General features: G+C 34.4%; 1 protein-coding gene and 1 pseudogene across 2 annotated transcripts; both read left to right on the plus strand.

Annotated features, from left to right (window-relative positions):
• Positions 1–498: 498 nt before the first annotated feature.
• On the plus strand, positions 499–9,279 carry LOC107024069 (lariat debranching enzyme). Of its 2 annotated transcripts, none has more exons than XM_015224957.2 (10): positions 499–821; positions 2,300–2,422; positions 2,957–3,114; positions 5,044–5,165; positions 5,382–5,575; positions 5,921–6,103; positions 7,340–7,458; positions 7,539–7,675; positions 7,975–8,094; positions 8,882–9,279. In XM_015224957.2, exons 2-10 carry the CDS (start codon positions 2,300–2,302, stop codon positions 8,977–8,979), a joined length of 1,254 nt encoding a protein of 417 aa, XP_015080443.1. In that variant the 5' UTR covers positions 499–821; the 3' UTR covers positions 8,980–9,279. The 2 variants fall into 2 exon arrangements, with proteins under 2 accessions (XP_015080443.1, XP_015080442.1); XM_015224956.2 differs by having other exon boundaries at positions 500–821; positions 7,536–7,675.
• LOC107024813 lies at positions 8,989–24,240 on the plus strand (annotated as a pseudogene).
• The last annotated feature ends 442 nt before the right edge of the window (positions 24,241–24,682 follow it).

Raw genomic sequence — 24,682 nt, forward strand, 5'->3', positions numbered from 1 at the left:
TTTATTTTTGGTGTTATAAATTTTTAGAAATATATTATAATTTTACCTTAAAAGATGTGATTTCTGTAATATGTCTTTTTTTAAAAATAATTACAAAAATTTCACCTTTTAGTTTACTTATTACCATTATCTCTTATAAATTTTATAAATCTTCAAAATCTCTTATTTTTCTCTTAAGTCAAAAATATCATCCGTCCCTCTTTAAAATTCACCCTTTTTTTTAATGTATCAACGCTTTGATTTTTTGGCCATTTATACGGACGCTCCATTAATGTATCCAGCCATCTTTTTAATGTATCATTGCATGTATCCGACCCTCTTTTTAATGTATCAACGCTTTATTTTTTTGACCATTAAAATATCCAATCCTCTTTTTAATATATCAACACTTATATTATTGTACTCATTTAAGTAATTTCGATAATCATAAATTTAAAAAATAAATAAATTGTAATTTTGCTATGTTATTTCTGTAATTCGCTCATGTCCGAAATTTATCTCATAGAGCCAACACCAAAAAAAAGCCCACCAATTCACCCAACAGTACAACATACAACGCCCAAATACAACATACAATTTTCCCTTACGAAGCCATCTCACTGTTAAGGGGGGATTTTTTGTTTTGAAAACGCAGCTTTTGGGGGTATACTCTTAAGAACACAATTTTGCAACTCAAAGAAATCAAATCTATCTGAATTCCTAAAATTATAGTTGAACGTTTTGTTTGTTGTTTTTCTGCTCGTCGGAATCCGGTGAAGCTCCGCTTGAGGTGAAGTCATTGCTCTTCAATTCGTTCGTCCCACTTTGCTGCTCCGGAAAAGGTAAGTTCCTGCTTATTCTATTGTGTTGTTACTGTGTGTTATTGATTACATTATTTCTTAATCTCCTACCTGACTCTTCTTAAATGCTTAGTCTTAATTTTTATACAGAGCTTGCCCTAGAGTTTTTTTTTTCTATTATATTTTGTATAATGGCGACACGTGTCTTAATCTCTATTAGGCTGTGCGACTTGATTTCTTCAATGTGTGTTTTCGTTTTTGTTGGTACAGGGAGGATGTAATTGTAGTTTGCGCTGTTTTATCTGTTGTATTAATTCACTATTTTACACTGTCACTAATGTTAGCCTAATATCATGAAGTAATGTATTGAATCTTTGCTTTGGTCTGGCTGAAATGTTGTTCATGTTATATCAAGTTTTCAACTAGCAATTTAAGTTTGTTATAGCTTCCTGCTTAATCTGGTTGCAGCTGATAAGGTTACTTATTCATTCCATGCCTTAATCTGTTTAGATGCTTGCTAGGATCGTTATTTATACCAAAACTAGTGTTGTCTGCTTATTTTGAATGCATGCTCATGTATGGAAATTGTGTTGAAGTCTATAGTATTGTTTTGGTTTTGCTTGCTGCCATCTTCTCATTTAATTTCAAGGAATAGAAGTATTTAGCTCTATTTTATCATAAATTGTGTCCCTTTATCCCTTTATCAGGTGGCAATAGCTACATTATCTTTTGCTTAACTTGATTGACAATTATATTAAAAAATCAACTTGTAATGAAAGGTCACATTCTTATACGGAAGTTCTTGTCTACAACAGCCAATGAATTGTGAAAAGATATTCTTCTTAACATCAATCTACATTAAGAAAACTCAAAAGTCATGTTTTCAAGAAACCAAAAGTCGCTTCACAATTGCACTCATAAGAACATCAATATGTATCATCTAACCTTTTTCATGGATAACTAAATAAGTGAATGCTTCATATAAAAACAGGAAAAATAGTTTCAACACTTTCATGTTGCACAAAGTTCTAATAGCATGGTGCAAGAAGACGGCTAGGTAAATTTTCTAATATATCAAACAACTACATCGTTCGGAATGTAGGAAGGAATTATATGATGCCACAAATAGCACAAGAGAACAAAGGAATATGTTTAATGCCCATATCAAAATTTAAACATTTATCTTACTTTAATATGATTATTAAATAATACTTATTTAAATAAAAATGGCATCTAATTTGAGGTTCCCACTTTTATAGAATATAGAATAGATAAATATAGATATATATTATTAAACAATACTTATTTAAAAGAAGGGTTACTCTATATTTAGGTCTTTCAATTTTTTAGATTTGGGGTTCCAAAAATTATAATATATATATATATATTTGTTTAGTTTATTTCACTGATTGGCTGAGTAATCTCAGTAATGATGAGACAACCCTTACTTTTTGTTGTTTAGAATATCTATATATGAATTTGGAGTTGCTCTAATGGAATTTTTGGTTACTTAAATGCAGATGAGGATAGCTGTAGAAGGGTGTATGCACGGAGACTTGGATAATGTTTATTCCACCTTATTGCATTTGCAAGAAGTTCAAAATATAAAGATTGATCTCCTTTTATGCTGCGGCGACTTTCAGGTAAATCCACTTGTTCCTTGTTAGCTTTTGACACATTACTTATTTTTTTGATTTTCCCAAATGAGTTGATAATAGATCACACTTTTGCTCGTATTTTTTTACATATACGACGAAATAATGATCGCACTTGGATTTTGTTGTTTTGAAGCTTCTATGTATAATTATTCTTGTAATTGTTATCCATTCATTGGAAAATTAGGCTTCGGCTCATCCTTTTGATTCAGTTTAAGTGTACTCTTCATTATTTTGAATGATTCTTCTTTGATACAACTCTTTAGTGTTTATTTTAATGGTTATAATACAACTCTTTAGTGTTTTGATCTTCTATGTTTCATGATGTTGGTAGTGATATGGGATTCCTTGATTATTCTTAATTCATGGTTACATTGAAGAAAACCACAACCAAGAATAAAATTTGAGATAAGAGATTTCTCATATTAACTGATTGGCTGAAATGTTGCAGTAATTGAATTGCATTCACTTAAATCCTTGACTTGACTAGTACGAATTGAGATATTTTATTTGTGCGAACAGGCTGTTAGGAATGAGAAGGATCTGGAAAGCTTAAACGTGCCACCTAAATTCCGGAGCATGAACTCTTTCTGGAAGTATTACTCAGGAGAGAAAGTAGCACCGTTTCCAACTATATTTATTGGAGGAAACCACGAAGCATCCAATTACCTTTGGGAACTGTGAGTTGGTGCCCATATATGATAACTGCAGTCAATATTGCATGAAAGTGTTACCATGATTGATATACATTTCTGTACCTCATCTCTTAATCTTGAACATCCAAAGAATCTTTATCAGTGTTCTTGTTTGTGATGATATATAGTCTTAATAAAAGTTGTTCAATATTGAAATTTAGATGGCTGGTCAGCTGTCTTATAGTCATTTGATGTAGTTGAAATGATCAAGTTGACCTGTGATAGATGGCTGTCTTCTGCAATGAACTGTTCAAATTTTGTTGTTCTTGTATTACTTGACATTCGAGTGTCTATTCACTGTCAAGTGCTTACAATAGTATTAATGGAAATTGAAGAAAAACATCTTGAAAGAATCGCAAATGAGTTAACGGTCTCTGTATGAAGAGCTTTTGTTTGTGCTGTGTAGTGATTGATTGTTTTAGGTGAACCAGTTTACTTCCTAAATCTTTAGTCTCTTGACTCGTGAAATGCTTTCATCTATTTATTTGCATATTTATCACTTTAAAATAAATGTTTAAACTAAGGAAATGCTTACTTGGTAGAATAATTGAGGTGTGTTCATGTTGGTCGAGACACCACCATTATGGATATACAACTTACTACAACAACAATTATGCTTTAATCCCAAACTAGTTTGGGTTGGCTATACATATCCTCAATATCCATTCTTCCTCAATAATTTTATAGCGCTAAAGGTTCCCCATATTTTCTATTGTGATACAAATTTCAAATACAACTGGAAAGATCTTGCAATCATTGGAAATAATGTAAGTAAACTAACACAACTAAGCCTTAATCCCAAGTACTCCCTTTGTCCAACTTATGTGATGCGATATAGGTGTAATTTCATTAATTTAGTACTTAAGGTCTTCCCTCGTCAAACGAATAAAAAAAGAAGGTTGGTGCACTTCCCTTTTTGCTCTATCCTAAAAAGAATGTTACCTTTCTATATTTAGAAACGATTTAACTTTAAACTTTCCATATATGCGTAAATGAGATGATTTATAGTCACACAAATATCTATGGCTTGTTTTAGACCACAAGTTTCAGAACTCTTTCCACATTTCTTAAACTTTTTGCCCATTTAAACTGTTGAACATAAAATGGAATTGAAGTAGAAGTTCGTATCACCTATGTATCTTTTCCTTTCATTGTGTTATGTTTTTCACTATGTTCTCCTGAATTCTAAGAAGTTTTAGGTCTTTTGCACAACTTCCCCACGTTTGTTTTATGTCTATCTTGTTCTATTTTAACACCTTCAATGACCATAGTATCGCACCTTCTGACTGGTCTATTTTAACACCTTCAATGACCACGTTTGTTGAATTATCCTCCATGATGATCTTTGTTCCTTCTGTCGGATGTATTTTTTAAATGACGTCACATTCATCTTAACTTCTGGCATTTCTACAACACCTCTTAGAAATGTGCATGAATTTAGAAGTCCAGTATTCACTCCCATATAACATTACTAAAATGACCTTATAAACTTTTTACTTTATTTATTAAAAGAATTGTTTTTGGAACTAGCCGTTGAGGTGTTGCAACTTAGAAAAAAGAAGAAGAATATTAAGGATTTCATTTTCTCACAAGTTATTGTTTAGTTTACTTGAGCACGAAGTTCAAAGCTGGTTTGATATGACCAGTCATGTTGTATTTCTCCAATGGCATAATTCACCGGGTTTCCTTAAAATTTCTCTGTTGGATGCATTCTGGATTGTTCTCTTCTCTTGCAAACTTGAGCACGAGAAGGAGATTCTTTTTCTGTTCATAGATGCTCTTTCAGCTATAATTATAAAGGTATTATAAGATGGAATGGTGAATGAGGAATAACATGGAATGTAGGATACATCCCTTCTGATATGCTAGTTTGCTCAACTTGCCTCCTAATACAATGACTATTTGTGCTTCCAGGTACTATGGAGGATGGGCAGCACCTCAGATATACTTCCTTGGATTTGCTGGAGTAATAAAGTTTGGCAACATTCGAATTGGTGGCCTTTCTGGAATTTATAAATCACACCATTACAATATGGGTATGTTAGTCCCAGCAAATACTATCTGGATTTGGATATTGACATTTTTGTTGTTGATGTGTTAGCAAACTTCTAGGTTTTGTCAAATGCAAGTTTTATTGGTTGGCTAATTCTCTGTACCTAGCTCCTCTAGATTTGTTACTGAATATAAGTTCTATAAATTTGAAATTGGATTTACATGACTGCTATATGTGATAATTGCCTGATATTGGGCAGGGCACTATGAGAAGCTACCTTATAGTGAACAGGATATTCGATCGATATATCACGTTCGCGAGTATGATGTCCACAAGCTCTTGCAAATTGAGGAACCAATTGATATCTTTCTTTCACATGACTGGCCTGTTGGCATCACCGCCTGTGGGGACTTGAAAGCTCTTCTTCGTCAAAAACCTTTCTTTGAGCAAGAGGTAATATCCCAAGGCCCTTCTTTCAGTCCCCTCACAGAACCCAATTCGTCCCAAACCATTCTTCTTTCTTTGTAACAGTTGGGAGCATATACTCTCATGATGTGGCACTTAAAAGACTGAAGTTGGGATCCCAAACCTTTGATTCTGTTAATTTAGTTTTCTTCAGTAAGAAAATATCTACATATCTGTTATGTTCAGTTGTTCACAGAAATTGTGTTTATCATTTCTTTAATTTCTTGGCCCTCGTGTCATATTCGTCTTCTGAAGTGTAGAACTAACTATATTTGTGTCTTTTTTTTTTGGGCCCCTTAATGCTCTGATAATTTCAGATATGTACTCTTTCAGATTCAGGAAGGAACTCTGGGAAGCAAACCTGCTGCAGAATTACTGGGAAAGTTGAGGCCGCCTTACTGGTTTTCTGCACATCTGCACTGCAAATTTGCTGCTTTAGTTCAGCATGAGAAGGATGGTCATTCCACTAAGTTTCTTGCTCTTGATAAGTGCCTCCCTGGTAGAAACTTTTTGCAGGTCTTTCTCTGCACCTTGCTGTTTACTGAGTCAAGAAGATCTTTTTATAGTTCCAGATAAAGTTAAGGCTGAATACATACACGAATACTTAAACTTGTCGGAATTTTTCATTTAGATACCTAAGCTAAGCATATAACCTATTGAACACTGCATCTAATCTCAAAATGTGCCTATCAGACACTCTTGGTGACATGGCAAGTTGCGTGGTCATCACCTGAACTTGAGCGCGTGATTGACGGAAAAATAGATTTCTGCTGGAAAATTGGTTTCTGGCCTTTTTCCAACTTTTCTTCTTGTACGTTTCATGAGAAGAAGAAATACACCAGCAAATGATTTTTGTGAATTCTTCTTTCTTTTCTTACTGCTAATAAGTAGAGTTCAGTTCTAGAACAATAATACATGCTTTTAAATTTCTTCCTTCTTCAGATTCAAGTGGAATCACATCTTCCATAGTGCTGGCCATCAGACTCCTTCCTCTTGTACTATTCTTCTCATCCTTTTACCCGAAATCCTTCCCTCAAAGTCTTTAAACTGATTTGTATAATCCCACAAATTTGGAATCTATTTTTTTGAGAATTGGTAACATTGTATTCTTCGGCATTAAGGATATAAGGATATGCTGGAGACCGTTAGAAAATTAGAAAAGAACAAAAAGAGTAATACTTACAATGATCCTAAGAATTCTAAAAGTTGATCTGAATTCTCTATTCCTATCTCTTTAAACCAACATATAAGTCCAATCTGGAACCTATTGGTCTTCACTGGAATATTGTCAGGTGAGATCCAAATTTATGTTTTTCCTCAATATAATTCTGCCAAATCTAGGAACGCTTTTGTGACCCTAGTCTGATTTTGTTTTCCTCTGTTTCACCGAATTATTTTTAAGGCTCCAAATCTGAATTATTTCTGCTTCTCGGGAAAATAACCTCATTGGAGAGGAGATTTACAGAAGTCTTTTCAGGCCAACTCACTTTTCTTTTGGCTTTTTGTTATAGTTGCTGACATGTCTTTTTGTCATTGGTTTTACTTGCCAAGTCACATTAAGTGATTTTCACGCATTTCAAGTTGTTTAGACTTGTGAAATAAGTAATCAATAGACACAATTTGACTGGAGTTAAAGTGTTCAATAGGTACAAATCTTAGTTAAGTGTTTAGATGTAAAAAATCGGAAAAGTCTTAAGGGGCCGCATATGTATCCAGCCTAAATTTATGTGTGTGACTCACTGAGTTTTATAGGTTATTGAAATTGAGTCCGGACCAGGACCACATGAACTTCAACTTGATGAAGAATGGTTGGCTATCACAAGAAAGTATAATGCTGTCTTGCCCTTGACAATCAAGAATGCGAACTATAAGTATGTACTTTTCATAGTTCTGTTTTTTATCATGTTTCAGGGAAATCAACTCGTAACTCCCTCCATTTTGATTGTAGTAGTGTGCATCTCGGCACAGAACAGTGCCTCCAGTTTGTAAGAAATAAGCTGCAGACAAGAGGATCCAAGCCGTTTGAATTTGTTCAGACTGCGCCATGCTACAAACCTTTTCAACCTGTAGCTGACGGTGTCTTCCATGGTGATGATCTGTACACCAGGACATTATCTATGCAATTACTTTTTTTTGTGTGTCATAAGTTGCTCACTGGAGTCAACTGAGTCTGTTATAATCATCTAGAATAAAAACTGTGTATGTCCTGAACTACTCAACAAGTGAGATTAAAATTTGTCCAGTAGAAGCTCACTGTTATCTCCATTTTGAAGTCTATGAGTACTGTTTAGTGTAGTACTAGTTCTTTTTCTTATCTAGTAGTATATTGAAAGATACTTTATAGCAGTGTGGATGTTGATTCTTTCTCTTTTCCGTTTCCTTCACAGGTTTCTATAAAAACCCTCAGACAGAAGCTCTTCTACAGTTTCTGGAACTTGAGTATCTTCTCAATAAAATGCTAGAATCAAGGAAGCCTGCTGCAAATCTAGCCCCATTAATTTCAGGATGTAAACTTTCTTCCTCTATTGTTCGTAAAATTATTTCGCCTTATGATTCATGATCTGCTATCTGTATTCAACTGACACTAGTTGAAGTTTTATGTACTGTTCTTTGATTATTATGACATAGAGAGAAGAAAACCAGAAGTTCTAACATTTGAAGTATTTGGTTGTCTACATTTTTCTTCTGGAAAAATGATTCTCTGACATAAAATATTGAACATTTTCACTTCTCCTCCAGAATTTTTTTTCTCTGATATAATATAGAGCCACCTTAGATACAGTTTAGTTAGTAATGTATTTGACGTTCACAAAGGATTCAAATAGCTAGTGCAAGAATGAACTAATGCTAAAGCTTAAGCTCTGGTTAGTTTAGGAATATTCCATGTACATGACAAGCATAATTTCTATACGGAATCCCTTTGAAGAGTAATAGATTCTACCCTTCGTTCTTTTACCTTTTACAACTTCTATGACTATTTAGGCGAGTCATAGTTTATTACCTTTCATAAACTTCCTTTGTTGGTTTAAAATTGCATTACCTGCGCCTGCCAGAGATCTGCGATTACATATTCTGCTGTGAAAACTGTGTGTGTTATTATGCATTCACTCACATTTTCTTTTGTCAGCATTATCATCGCACTTTAAACGGTTATGCTATGCAATTTGATTAAGTATAGTTGACGTGTTTCTAGTATAGAGATATCTTGTATATTGAAGTGATAACTTTTCGTTCTTTTATTTTTGTTTATCTAAATAACTGGTTGACTTTTACCTACTTTTAATGCATTCTCAGGTTCCTTCGATTACCTCGGTGAAGATATACCCATAGATGATATAGATGATACAGAGGATTCCAAAGAGGTTGACCCGGAATATGCTCAAGAAGGATAAATCTTAAGCTCAGATCTTGGTACTGAAGTAGCTTAAAGGAGATTAAGTTGGATTTGTTGGTTTGTGATTATTTGAAAATCAGTTGGTGCGAATGTCTTCACCGAGGACATGGTCTTTGATAGGAGGTTGTGGAGGACATAGATTAGGTTAGTAGGTTACCAAGTAGTAGAGGGTTGTCTAGCTATTTTTTAGTATTTTGTCGTTCGATTTTTGTTACTATGTGGTGTTTCTTGCACTTTGATTATACCATATTATTTTGTTGTACTTATTGTTCAACGCGAGTTATTATGCTTTCACATATGTTATGTTACCCCAAGGGTCTATTAGAAACATCCTCTCTACCTTTGTGGTAGGGGTAAGGTCTTCGTTCCCCAGATTCCACTGTGTGGACTACACTGAGTATGTTGTTGTTGCTGACGTCTTAATTGTGTCTTTATTTTGTCACCAAGATTAACTTTGCCCAAATTTGATCAAGAACTACTTGGCCTTTGATAATGTTTGGAAATGGAATGGTTGGTATCCTCTTAGAGGTGACCAACAAGCGGGAAAGATGGGCTCCTCTGACTCCTTCACACTGTGCTAGACTGCTGCATGGTGGCAGGGGTAAGACTGGAGTGTCACCTATCATTGTGCAGCCATATACGAAGCGCGTTCATCATTATGCTCTCTATGAAGATGTTGGATGTGAGATATCTGAGGACTTGTTCCAATGTGGTCTCATCTTGGGTATCAAACAGCCCAAGGTGCTAAATATTTTTCACAAAAAAAGAAAAATTTGATTTACTTCTTGAGGTGATGGTTATTTAACTTGAATTGCAGTTGGAGATGATTCTTCCTGATAGGGCCTATGCCTTCTTCTACCATACTTACAAGGCACAAAAGGAAAATATGCCCTTGTTGGATAAGGTATGTAGCTCTAATTCTAGTCAGCAATATTGACTGAACAGGCGTGGTAATTTTTTTTTCTCGAAGATTAACATTTTTGATGGATATCTAGATCTTAGCTGAAAGGGCATCTCTGTTCGACTATGAGCTTATAGTTGAAGACACTGGAAAGAGGTTACTTTCATTTGGTAAATTTGCTGGTAGAGCTGGAATGATTGATTTTCTACGTGGATTGGGACTCTGTAAGCATTTTGTTTATAACTTGAAAAGATGATTTATTGAATTTCATGTATAGTTTCTTGTTGGATTTTGCATGAACATAGATCCTGCTGTTTATCTTTTTTGCGGACTCCAGTAATGTGTGTGCGTGTATGTTCTTTTCTTCTTCCTTAGTACCTTTGGTGTTTTACTAATACTTAATTTAAGGATGTGCATATCAGGGTATCTCAATCATGGCTACTCAACACCTTTTCTCTCACTCGGCTCATCTTACATGTACTCTTCATTGGCTGCGGCTAAGGCTGCAATGATTTCTGTTGGTGAACAGATAGCAACTAAGGGACTTCCATCGGGAATCTTTTCTCTTGTATTTGTTTTCACTGGTTTTGGAAATGGTACTGTGTACCGTAACTTAGGCTCACTAATTTCAGTTCATTGACATTTCTAGTTCAACTTCTATTCAAGATATATTCTATTCACCTATTTCCTTGATCTACTCATTTCACAATGTGCTCCATAAAACTTCTCATTGTATATCTTTTGGATAAATCTTGAAATCCTTTGTAGTGTCTCGTGGTGCACAAGAAATTTTTAAGCTTTTTCCTCATACATTTGTGGATCCAAGAAAACTTCCAGAGCCACGTGAGATGGTAAGATTGACATATTTATTTAAGACGCTGTAATCGATATATTGCTTCACTTGATCGAGTTTTTTAATCTTTCATGTTCCCATATTACTTCACATGAGCCAGTCCGAGTTGATTTTTTGGTGGACCCGACCGGTCCAGCCTGGCCCCTTGACAACCTTAAATTCTGTTCACTTGGAGAAACTGTTTCACTAGCAGTTCTAGAGTTGGTGAATTCTATCTAATGTGACATCCAAGATTTTGTTCTTCTTACCAATTTTGGATCAACAAGATACTTAAATGCCAATGATCTATAAGATTCTTCATGCCACGTGCCGAATCTTCACTTAGTGTACTTCAAATGCTTGAGTTAAAAAATTTCATAGCTTTGTGTTACAGAAATCTATTTTCCATGTATAGTCCAGGGATCTTACTCAATTGAAGCAGCCATCAAAACAAATCTTTCAAGTGTATGGTTGTGTAGCCACCTGCCAAGACATGGTGGTACATTTAAATCTTTCAAGATCATTCAATAAGGTACATACTTGTAGTGTTTAAGTATGATTACCTTCTTATAGTTTTCATTTTTCTAAAATTAATAGCATGTGTACTTTATTTCCTTGTATTATTGTACATCTTCGGTCCTTGAATAGGTGGGTAATGAAATGCTGAGAAAAAAATAGAGTTGTGAAGATGTGGCTAAAATCTGCTTGAATAATAAAATTCATCTTCATTATATTCTTTTGAGGAAAAAGTTGGTTAACTGACCCTAATAGCTCAATTGTATTAGCTACTTGGTAAGACGTTCGCAAAAAACTGTCGGGTATTTCTTCTGCTTTCTTCATTGGCACTTATTGCAAATGAAAACACATATACTGGCCTCTCCAAATTTCCTCAACATTGCCTTTTTCCTTGGCGATTAAAACGTCAACTAAATTTTTAACTAGAGAGTAACTTCTCCTTTTTTCCAAGGTAAGACCGCATACACATAAAGTGGATAATTATTTATGTTCACTCGCTTGATTTATTATCCACTTTAACCTACTGAATGTAATATATTCACGTGGATGTTTACCACATTCCATTCTGTGGTAGTTAGTTTTTATCTTACTTTTTTGGTTACAGTGAAGTAGACATAATCTCTCTGTTATCATTTACTTCTTAGTATTCTCCCTACTCTGTTGATNCATGGATGTTTACCACATTCCATTCTGTGGTAGTTAGTTTTTATCTTACTTTTTTGGTTACAGTGAAGTAGACATAATCTCTCTGTTATCATTTACTTCTTAGTATTCTCCCTACTCTGTTGATTTCACATCTCAATCATTTTACTCATTATTAATATTGTTGTGTTGAAACAATATCTAGTTGGAGTCGAGACGGAGAGATAAGAGCTGGGTGGAATCCAACAACCTACAAATATCAAGGGGAAATTATCCATGTCGAAGGTGAGTTGTTTAGCATAAGAACTGTATTGATTTCTGTCCATGAAGAAGTATATTGTACTTAAAAGTCAAAAACAACTTTAGAATCTGCTTCTACTTGCCTTTGTATATCATTTTAGACAATCTTAAAGAGTTTATGGCCTCATTATATGTTTTTGGTCTCTCGTAGCCAAAATTAATAGCTTCATCTCCCATGATAATCCACACTAGCTTTCCAAAATTCCAACTGCCATCTCTTAAGTTATCTCCACCATTCATGGACCATTGGCATGGATGGTGGTTGTCATTGTTAAAGAAGGCTTGGACGATCCTCCTCCCTTTGAGCTAGCTTTTGGAGTGTGAGTAAGGCCCAAGACCTAATTTAGCATGGTATCAGAGCAGGACCAGTCTCCGATGCTGGCCCCCAAAATCAAAATTGCTCACGTACCCGATGCTAAGCACTAGGCGTGAGGTGGGGTGTTAAAGAATGGCAAAAGTCCCACATCGGTGGTTAATGAGATAGGTGGACTCCTTATAAGGCTTGGATAATCCTCCTACCTTTGAGCTAACTTTTAGGGTGCGAGTTAGACCTAAGTATTAGAGAAGACAAAAGTCCTGAGATCGAATCTCACCGCCATCTAAATCAAAAAGAATTTGGAACACAAAATAGGGTTAAATGAGGGGGATAGGAACACAAAATGCTTACATAGAATAGCCAACTCCCACAGGAGATACAACCACAAATCAAAAAGAATTTGGAACACAAAATAGGGTTAAATGAGGGGGATAGAAACACAAAATGCTTTCATAGAATAGCCAACTCCCACAGGAGATACAACCACATTGACAGACTGCAGGTAGGAAATGAGCTCATTGAAGGAAAAGAGCAGGTGAAAGAGGTAATTCTTGACTTCAACCAAGAGTTATACTCTGAAAACGAATCATGGAGGCCTACTGCTTCTTTTGAGGGTCTGGGCAGTTTGACTTCTGAAGAGAAGATTGCTTTGGAGCTAACCTTTGAAGAAGAAGAAATATTGAATGCAATCAACTCATGTGCCCCAGACAAAAGTCTAGGGCCAGATGGCTTCTCTATGGGGTTTTATCAGAAGTGCTGGGGAATTATCAAGCAAGATATTTTGGGTGCACTCATTCACTTCCACAACAATTGCCACATGGTGAAACCTTTTAATGCCTCTTTTATTGCACTTGTCCCTAAAAAGAAAGGTGCGATAGAACTTAAGGATTTTAGGCCTATCAGTCTTATTGGTAGTGTGTACAAAATTTTGGCCAAAGTGCTCTCAGAAAGGCTAAAGAAGGTGATTGGGAATCTAGTCCCTGGTTTTCAGAATGTTTTGTTCAGGGAAGGTAAATCATTGATGCAACACTTATTGCCAATGAAGTTCTAGATTGGAAGCAGAAAAGTGGTACTCCAGGTCTGCTTTTTAAACTTGATATTGAGAAGGTGTTTGATAAATTGAGTTGGTCTTTCCTTGTTTCAATCCTAAGGCAAATGGGATATGGAGAGAGATGGATTAGGTGGATCAAGTATAGCTTCTCCACCATAAAATATTCTGTACTAGTGAATAGAAGTTTTGTGGGTTTTTTCTCTCCCGATAGAGGCAACAGGCATGAGGACCCCTTATCACCCTTCCTTTTTATTCTGGCTATGGAGGGTTTGAGTAGGATGTTGGAGAAGGCTAAACAACTTCAATGTATAGAAGGCTTTGAGGTGGGCAACGATTATGGTTCACCAGTCTCGATCTCACATCTTTTATTTGCTGATGACACCTTGGTTTTCTGTGGAGCTATGAAATCTCAAGTGCAATGTCTTAGTCTCACCCTTATGCTCTTTGAAGCATTATCAGGTCTCCACATCAACATATCCAAGAGCACTATATACCCTGTAAATGAGGCCCCTGATCTGGAAGATATGGCAGATATTATGTGTTGCCCTACTGGCTCCTTTCCCACCACCTACTTGGGTATGCCTTTGGGTGCCATAAATAGATTATCTCAAGTTTGGAATGTCATTGTGGAAAAGTTTGAGAGAAGGTTAGCCTCCTGGCAACAACAATACCTCTCTCTAGGGGGAAGATTACCACTCATCAATAGTGTATTGGACAACATTCCCACCTATTTTATGTCCTTACTCCTTATGCCAGCTCAGGTGAAACATCGACTTGACAAAATTAGGAGAGATTTTCTCTGGGAAGGCAACAACAAGGACCACGAAATTCACCTTGTTGAATGGGCCAAAGTCACTGTGCCAAAACAATATGGAGGATTGGGGATAAAAGACCTGGCCTTACATAACAAGTGTATGCTATTAAAGTGGCACTGGAGATACAATCAAGAGGCGACTGCTTGTGGGAGGAAGCGATCCAAGCAAAGTATGGTAGTGATAGTCATTGGTGCTCTAATAAAGTCGGTACTCTTATGGATGGGGGTCTGGAGAGATATAAGGAAACCGTGGGAAATATTCTTCAGTGATGTCTCACTTGTGGTGTGAAATGGGGAACATATTCAGTTTTAGAAAGATATTTGGCTAGGGGACACTCCTCTAATGAATGTTTTTCCAAACATTTTCCAGATTGCATCTCATCCAGACTCAACCATCTCACAGTATAGGAAAGACAATGTGTGGAATCTGATCCTAAGGAGAAATCTTAATGACTGGGAGTTGGAAGAGCTTTTTAGCCTTATGGCCACCATTCAGACTAGTGCAATCAACAATCAACGCAGGGACAAACTTATCTGGAGACATAGCAGGGACAGATCCTACTCAGTTTATGCTACATTCAACAAATCTCCAAGAAGACCTTAATTGATCAATGGCCATGGAAATTAATCCTAAGACTCTTGCTTGACTCAGAATAATCTCATGAGGAGGAAATTCCAAATAGCCAACCGATGCTACATGTGCTTGTGCAACTCAGAATCTATTAATCACTTGTTCCTTCATTGCACAATTGCAACAGGCCTATGGAACATGTTCTTCTCACTTTTTGGACTCACTTGGGTCATGCCAAGATCATTGAGGGAGGCCTTTCTGTGTTGGAGTTCTTGGAAAGTTGAGAAGTCCATCAAGCAGATTTGGTCGTTGGTTCCAGCCTGTATTTTGTGGTGCTTATGGACGGAGAGGAACAAAAGATGTTTTAATGGTACCCCAACTCCCATCTCTACCGTTAAAGCAAGATGTTTGATTACTCTTTTTGGTTGGGTTAATCTCTCTCCTGTACTTAGTGTCAATTCTTACCTAGAATTTATCAGCTCCATAGATCTCTGTTGTTAGCTGTTTAGATAGCTTTTTTTGCCTTTTTGGGAACTGATATTTCTTTCTTTTGTAACCTGTGCATCTGCTTGATGCTTTATTAATGACATTCTTCTTACTTCATCAAAAAAAAAAAATAAATTTGGACGTGCTTGGCCCATGAAAAAAATCTAGGCCCGCACGTGAGGGGGTGTGTTGAGAATATAATCAAATAATAAAGTGTACTCTCTCTAACAGCTTAAGCTTTTAGATGAGATGGTCATACACTTCAATATGGTATCAAAGCAGGACCCGTCTCACCCGATGATGAGCCTCCAAAATAAAAATTGTCCACGCACCATATACTAAGAACTGGGCGTGAGGTGGGGTGTTAAAGAGTAACAAAAATACAACATCGGTGGTTAATGAGATGTGTGGACTCTTTATAAGGCCTGGACAATCCTCCTCCCTTTGAGCTAACTTTTGTGGTTTTTGTGGTGTGAGTTGGCCCAAGACCTAATTTAACAGTCATATATGTGCTTTTGCTTTACTAACAATATATTAAATGCTGGTCAGAAGCTTTATGATTCAGCTGCAAAGCTTCGTCTTCCTGATTTTCCAGCCTTTGCATTAGAGTGTCTCCCAAATCGCAACTCCTTAGTGTATGAAGACTTATATCAGAAGAAGCATCAACCATCTTCCGAGGAACACTCAGCTATGAAGGCAAGTTACATTTACTGGGCTTCATACAAAGCTCTTGGTTAAAGAGACTCGAGTTCTGACCAATGGCTCAAATTAGTTGAGGAATAATGACAATAGAAAGAGGCTTTTAAATATTTCTTACATCCATAAAATGCATTCAAAGGGGAAAATATAATGTTTAAAAGAAGTTGAAACACCACCCTTCTCAAATAATCTGCTTTATGGTTTTGGCAAGTCACACCTATTCTTATGAATTGTGTCACTACCTCGTCTAAAAGCTTTTATTTGTTTATTTATTTAGGTCTGTAAGACACCACTCACATGGGAGCAACTGCTTCTTTTGTTTAGTCAAGCATGTGGAATATATTTGTAAATGGCAACCTTGTGGGATGGTTTTATTTATTTATTTATTTTCAGTCCTTAAAAAGATTGAACTTTGAATACAACTTAAGTGTGTAATTCTTTAAGATTGTGGGAGTAATATACTTGATCGTTTTCATATAATCAGATTTTTGGTTGACATCTTAAGAATAGATATTTTCCACAAGTTTTAGTCAAATAATGGGGACACTTGTGAATATAGGATTGTTCAGTACAAAATCTACTCTGATTCTTAAGGATGGGATCAGACCCACGCACAACGCGTTTTTGCTTGGACTTCTTGGGATCGATGGAAAGATTTTGCCTGAATCAATAATTGATGAAAAAATACATCACCGATAGGATATTAGCTCCTGGGCTTTGCACACACAAGGACACTGCAGTCAATATAGCAAAAACAATAATGTAAGTTGAAACGACTATTTAAGGTTCAATCAGTTCCACTTGAAGCATTGAACAAGTATGTTCTTTAAAGGGAATATATTGGTATAAAAAGTGAAGTATTGTTTGTTATTCATAAGAAACATGTTTTGGTTGAATGATAAGGAGCTTACTTAATATCCAAATAGCTTTTTGGGATTTCAAGAGCTATGGAAATGCCATCATCCTGCAAATCTCCATTTGAAGTAACATGTTTGCGCATGGAAGAGAAATTAGCATACTCCAAAACAGAGCAGGTAGTTCTCATAATCACTTTTTATGCCAACTTATTACATGCCGGATTACCACTAATATCCCTTGTGTCAGATATAATGCTCTTACACCATGAAGTGGTAGTAGATTACCCAGACGACCATGCTGAAACTCATAGATCGACACTCTTGGCAATGGGAAGGACGGAGAACGGGAAAACCGCCATGTCCATGGCTCTTACAGTAGGGATTCCAGCAGCCACCGGAGCTCTGGTATTATTCTATTTAATATTTGCATAATGATCACAAGTATCTCTGTGCTATGGATGAATCCATAGTTCACTCGCTTTTGCCAATTGCAGCTATTACTTGCAAACAAGATTAAAGCAAATGGTAAATTAAGGCCTATTGATCCAGAAGTCTATGAGCCAGGTAATTCAGCACCCTCAGCTTGGTTTTTAATTTTTATCTAGGTAGAAAAAGATACTTGCCAATAATGCATTGTTTGCATAGAAATGGATAATTCACGTTCACGCATCACTGGGGGAGCCTTGGCGTAACTAGCTAAGTTGTTACCATTTGACCATGAGGTTTCTTGTTCGAGCTATGAAAACAATCTCTTGCAGAAATGCAAGGTAAGGCTCCATACAATAGACCCTCGTGGTCCGACCCTTTTTCGGATCCCGTGCATAGCGGGAGCTTAGTGCACAAAGCTATCCTATTTTTAAGCAAACAAATGAACTCTACATGTGCTTATGTTTAAATGTTATGCCTAGGGGTGTCAAAATTGAGCCCAAACTTAATAACCGGCCCAACCCGCCCATACTTTAATGGGTTGTGTTCAACATAATTCAGATTTGGGTCAGTTTTCAACCAACCCAATAAACTCGTTCTAAATTAATTTGAGTTGAGCCCAATATATTCTCCACTTCAACCCACTTTCTTAAACCTAGATTCTAAAGTTACCCGTTGGTCTCACTTCTTTACAGAAAGATCATAGCAAATTCTAAGTTCCTTTTTGATTTTGGTTCCGACCATATATCTTGCTTGATGCAGTGAGAGTTCAAGTCGATTTTCCCAGGTTCAGATTCTCTTCTTCCCAGATTTAAGCTTTCTCTCGCTTTTTTTTTGGGTTTAAACTTCTTCCAGATTCAAGCTCAATGAGTTAAAACTGATTTTTTGTGACTTCTATGCTAATTTAGAGGTTTGTATACTGTGTAATTCTTGTTAATTTGAATTGGGTTTTTGTTATTTCTTAATGGTATAAGGTTTAGTATTGAATTTTCGTTATTCCTACTTGTGACTGCTTCTCTAGCTATGTTTATAAGAAATTTCTTAATGGTATATGTAGTGTTTGCAGGTGACTACTTTGTGAAACTCATATTTCACAGCAGCAAGCAGAAGAAAGCCTATGATTAAAAGAAACAATCACAATGCTGCTCAAGGACCACAACATTTTACAAGGTCAGTTGTATCAGAAAATCAAAATCAGGTAGAGACAACTCATTTTGAAAAGAAAGATTATTATTTTTGTATTCTGTTTTTCTTACTACGTTTACGTTTAATTTTAATTTGTATTTTATATGTCGTTAATACTGTATTTCAATATAATTATTTTTTATTTATATGTTGACTATTTTTGTATCAAATATCTACCTGCATTGAAGGGACTTTTTGATGATTAGAAGACGGAGTGTGATGAAAGCTCAAATGATGGCAGCAANAATATAATTATTTTTTATTTATATGTTGACTATTTTTGTATCAAATATCTACCTGCATTGAAGGGACTTTTTGATGATTAGAAGACGGAGTGTGATGAAAGCTCAAATGATGGCAGCAAGGAAGTTTTCCAAGTATGTTCATTATAAATTTTATATATTTTATATGGTTTAGCGATATTGTTTTTATTCAATCTCCTTTTTTCTAGGATCGTTCAATTTTTGAGAATTCAAATCTGGGAGACATACTAGATATTGTTGGGGCTGCTGATAAACAAGTATGTTGGTTAACTCGACATAATTATGTAGTGTAGTTGTGATTATTTTGATTATTGTTTATAATTAATATTTTTATATTTTTAAAGGTTGATTGTGACAATTCCCCTGTTCGTACTCTGATCACTGTAGATGCTGGTTTTAGTTCGTCTAAATCAATAATCCCAAGTGTATATTTTCTAATTATATAAACTAATTACTTTTATTGTTATTAGGCTAATTTGCATTTGAATATTTTTTTTTATTAACTACAGATACCTCAACCATCATTTGTATTTGACAAACCCAAAAAAATAAGGTTGCTTGTTTTTGAAGGACAACATGATTGTTCAGATCAAGATGACAATGATGAAGAGGATCAGTTCAGATTTACTACCCCTATTCAGTCTATAGTTCCCATGGAAGGGTCACAACAATCACAGTTTGAGTTGGATGATTCTCTGATGCCAAGTCTCAGTAACATAAAAAGTATTTGTGTTACTGAGAATACCATTAATGCAGAGCAGAGCATCATCATGCACATTCAAACCACAAGCAATGACAACTCAAATATGCAAAAACAGGCTAGCATGGAGAGTTAGAACAAAATAAGTCATGTTCACACATCATTACCTGCGCATAGGATTAGACATCCAGGACCTTTCAATACATCCCCATATCTGACATCGTTCGGCTCATCTGCAGGTATAAAGACATAACAAATTTTAATGTCTTTTAAATCTGATATATATATATATATACTCTAATTTTTGTATATGATATGTTATTCTTTAATTTAATATTTACATCAGCTACTTCATCGGTGCAACCAATTATTTTTGAACTGAAACACCCGTTCATCTTTGATCTTAATTCTGACAATCGTGATGTCATTATGTGGGACGTACACCGGTCATGGATTCGCGAAGGTCTTCTTGCAAAACATGAGAACAAGTATTTAAAACACATAAAAATATATAAAAAAAATTGTATCTTGTATTATGTATTCTCCATTTTTTTAGTATATGCTATGTTTTTTTATGTATTCATGATTATTATTTTGAGGTTGTTTTTGCATAATCAGTTATTAATCTGAATCATTTTTTTACTGTATTCTAAACATGTTAGTGTATTTTCAATTAATCAACTGATTGAATGTAATGTACGTTGTATTATAAAGTGATTGAAACAACTCATCTATTGTTCGTTAATCTTTTTTAAATTTGTATTGTAATAACATTACAGATCTTGATTTGTTGGTAGTTATATTAATCTAAATTCTGGTGAATATTTTCACAAATACATTAGATACCTATATAATTTCTATGTTTTATCACACCATTGTATTATTACTATTATGTTGTATTCAATATGAAATTATAGCAAATTGTATACCTTATAAATTTTGTGTATTGTTTAGACGTCATGATCAGGACCGATACAAGAAGGGTAAAGCACGCATTCCAGAGCCATTTGACTTTGGTGTTGATATTGTAGACAATAAAAATTGGTTCTACAATTTGTACTCAAAAGGACAATAGTTGAATGATTCTGTAAGTAATAACTGTACTTATTATATAGTGATTCTTCGTTGTTTTATTGTTATCTAATAATTATTTATTTTTTATTGTTCAGCATATCAATGTTATCTTCTATTATTTGAGAAAGAAAGTCAAGTATGATGTTGACAGCAGGTATAAATACACTACTGTGGATTGTGTGTTTACATCCAAAATTTCATCAATTTGGAAGAAATATGAAGATTTAGATAGTGATGTCTGCTGCACTGATGAAGAGCATTTTATTGGTGATCACATTAGAGGGTATAAAGTTCATGCCGGCATTCCGTGGAATTTGATGGATCACGTATTTATCTCTGTCAATGTAAAGGAAAAATTTCACTGGGTATTGGCGGTACTCTCTCTTAATGATAGACGTGTATACATTTATGATTCTTACAGAGCGGCAGGTCATGATGCAGCAATCAGGAAAGAGGTTACCAAGTTGGATCAAATCATTCCGCTTAAATTAACTATGTACGATTATTACAAGAACAGAGGTTTAGATAGATCTGTTAGTCAAGAAGAGAATGAGTTACAGATCTACCTAAACCTCTGTTGTTGTAATAATCATACATAGTCAACTTAAGCGGAATGATTTGAGCCAACTTGTTAACCTCTTTCCTGATTGCTGCATCATGACCTGCCGCTCTGTAAGAATCATAAGCGTATACACGTCTATCATTAAGAGAGAGTACCACCAATACCCAGTGAAATTTTTCCTTTACATTTACAGGGATAAATACGTGATCCATCAAATGCCACGGAATGCCGGCATGAACTTTATACCCTCTAATGTAATCACCTATAAAATGCTCTTCATCAGTGCAACAGACGTCACTATCTAAATATTCATACTTCTTCCAAATTGATGAAATTTTGAACGTAAACACACAATCCACATTTGTGAATTTATTCCTGCTGTCAACATCATACTTGGCTTTCTTTCACAAATAATAGAAGATAACATTGATATGCTAAACAATAAAAAATAAATAATGATTAGATAACAATAAAACAACGAAGAATCACTAAATAAGTACAGTTATTACTTACGAATCATTCAACTATTGTTCTTTTGAGTACAAATTGTAGAACCAATTTTTATTATCTACAATATCAACACCAAAGTCAAATGGCTCTGGAATGCGTGCTTTACCCTTCTTGTATCGGTCCTGATCATGACGTCTAAACAATACACAAAATTTATAAGGTATACAATTTGCTAAAATTTCATATTGAATACAACATAATAGTAATAATACAATTTTGTGATAAAACGTAGAAATTATATAGATATCTAATGTATTTGTGAAAATATTCATCAAAATTTAGAGTAATATAACTAACAACAAATCAAGATATGTAATGTTATTACAATACATAATTTAAAAAGATTAACGAACAATAGATGAGTTGTTTCAATCATTTTATAATACAACGTACATTAGCATTCAATCAGTTGATTAATTGAAAATACACTAACATGTTTGGAATATAGTAAAAAAACGATTCAGATTAATAACTGATTATGCAAAACAACCTCAAAATAATAATCATGAATACATAAAAAAAACATAGCACATACTAAAAAAATGGAGAATACAGGATACACTTTTTTTTTTTTTTATATTTGTATGTGTTTTAAATACTTACTTGTTCTCATGTTTTGCAAGAAGACCTTCGCGAATCCATGACCGGTGTGCATCACATATAATGATATCACGATTGCCAGAATTAAGATCAAAGATGAACGTGTGTTTCAGTTAAAAAATAATTGGTTGCACCTATGAAGTACCTGTTGTAAATATTAAATTAAAGAATAACATACCATATACAAAAATTAGAGTAAATATATAAATCAGATTTAAAAGACATTAAAATTTGTTATGTCTTTATACCTGCAGATGAGACGAACGAAGTTAGATATGAGGATGTATTGAAAGGGCCTCGACGTCTAATCCTATGCGCAGATAATGGTGTGTGAACATGACTTATTTTGTTCTGACTCTCCATGCTAGTCTGTTTTTGCATATTTGAGTTGTCATTGCTTGTGGTTTGAATGTGCATGATGATGCTCTGCTCTGCATTAATGGTATTCTCAGTAACACAAATACTTTTTATGTTACTGAGACTTGGCATCAGAGAATCATCCATCTCAAACTGTGATTGTTGTGACCCTTCCATGGGAACTATAGACTGAATAGGGGTAGTAAATCTGAACTGATCCTCTTCATCATTGTCATCTTGATCTGAAAAATCATGTTGTCCTTAAAAAACAAGCAACCTAATTTTTTTGGGTTTGTCAAATACAAATGATGATTGAGGTATCTTAGTTAATAAAAAAATAATATTATTCAAATGCAAATTAGCCTAATAACAATAAAAAGTAATTAATTTATATAATTAGAAAACATACACTTGGGATTATTGATTTAGACGAACTAAAGCTGGCATCTACAGTGATCAGAGTACGAACAGGGGAATTGTCACAATCAACCTTTAAAAATATAAAAATATTAATTATAAACAATAATCAAAATAATCCCAACTGCACTATATTAATATGTCAAGTTAACCAACATACTTGTTTATCAGCACCCCCAACAATATCTGGTATGTCTCCCAGATTTGAATTCTCAAAAATTGAACGATCCTTGAAAAAGGGAGATTGAATAAAAACAATACCGGTAAACCATATAAAAAATACAAAATTTATAATGAACATACTTGGAAAACTTCCTTGCTGCCATCATTTGAGCTTTCATCACACTCCGTCTTCTCATCATCAAAAAGTCCCTTCAATCCAGGTAGATATTTGATACAAAAATAATCAACATATAAATAAAAAATAGTTATAATAAAATACAGTTTTAACAACATATAGAATACAAATTTAAATTAAACATAAACATAGTAAGAAAAACAGAATACAAAAATAATAATCTTTATTTTCAAAATGAGTTATCTCTACCTGATTTTGATTTTCTCATACAACTGGACTTGTAAAATGTTGTGGTCCTTGAGCAGCATTGTGATTGTTTATGTTGTTCTGAAAATATATTGGACACAAAAACAATCAACATATATTTAATCACTATGGATAATGAAATAAAGTACTTACAAATATAGAAAAAAATTAATATTAAACATAAATATAGTACAGAATACAAACAGAATATTTCATTTTTATTTGTGTTTGAATTTTAATTTTTTATTCTCATGTTTTATGCAGGGATTGCGGTATCTATATGCTTGCTTTTGCCGAGTGGCTGTCTTATGGTCAAGGAAATCCAAGTGGTATCTTTGACGTAATGTTTTTAAAGTCAAGATATGTTGCGCTTCTTTGGAATTATGCTCAGCAAAAGCAAGACAACGGAGCCATTAGTGACACTGAGGCACCCCCAAGGCATAGCATGCCTCAATCTGTTCGTGTTGGGTCTGCTCCAATTGAAATAGAGTAGTTGTGCATTTGTTGAAGATTCTTTTTCTTGTTTTAAAACTACTTAATTTATGTTTGATCAACTTTTATGTTGCCGTATATTTTGCATACTTATCATTTTGATTAACTTGTATATAGCAGATAATTCTGCATACTTATAATTTTGATTAACTTTTGTGTAGCAGTTTATTCTGCATACTTTTCATTTTGGTTTTATGTATATATATTATGTTAGTTGATTCCATGTGTTGTATTTTGTATTTTGTATCCATCGTTGTAAAATTGTTGTATTACATTATATACTTTGACAGGTTTTTCATTATGTTGTGTATTCATTGCGTCACATTAGTTGTAGTTATATTGTTTGTATTAAAATCTAATTTATTTTAAATGTGGGCACATTAGTTGTATTATACAGTGTCAAATATATTTGTTTATGAACATTAAATCACAGTTTCTCAAGTCATATTTTTTAGTGTTCTTGCATATGCATATACATATTGACTTCTCAGCTTATTCATATACAATGTGATAGGCAATAATATTGAGTGAGCTATCAAATGATTCTGTATTTCATCAGAAACAATAATTTTTTTGTATTCTATTT

Source organism: Solanum pennellii, chromosome 7, assembly GCF_001406875.1.
Source record: "Solanum pennellii chromosome 7, SPENNV200".
Classification (NCBI taxonomy): domain Eukaryota; kingdom Viridiplantae; phylum Streptophyta; class Magnoliopsida; order Solanales; family Solanaceae; genus Solanum; species Solanum pennellii.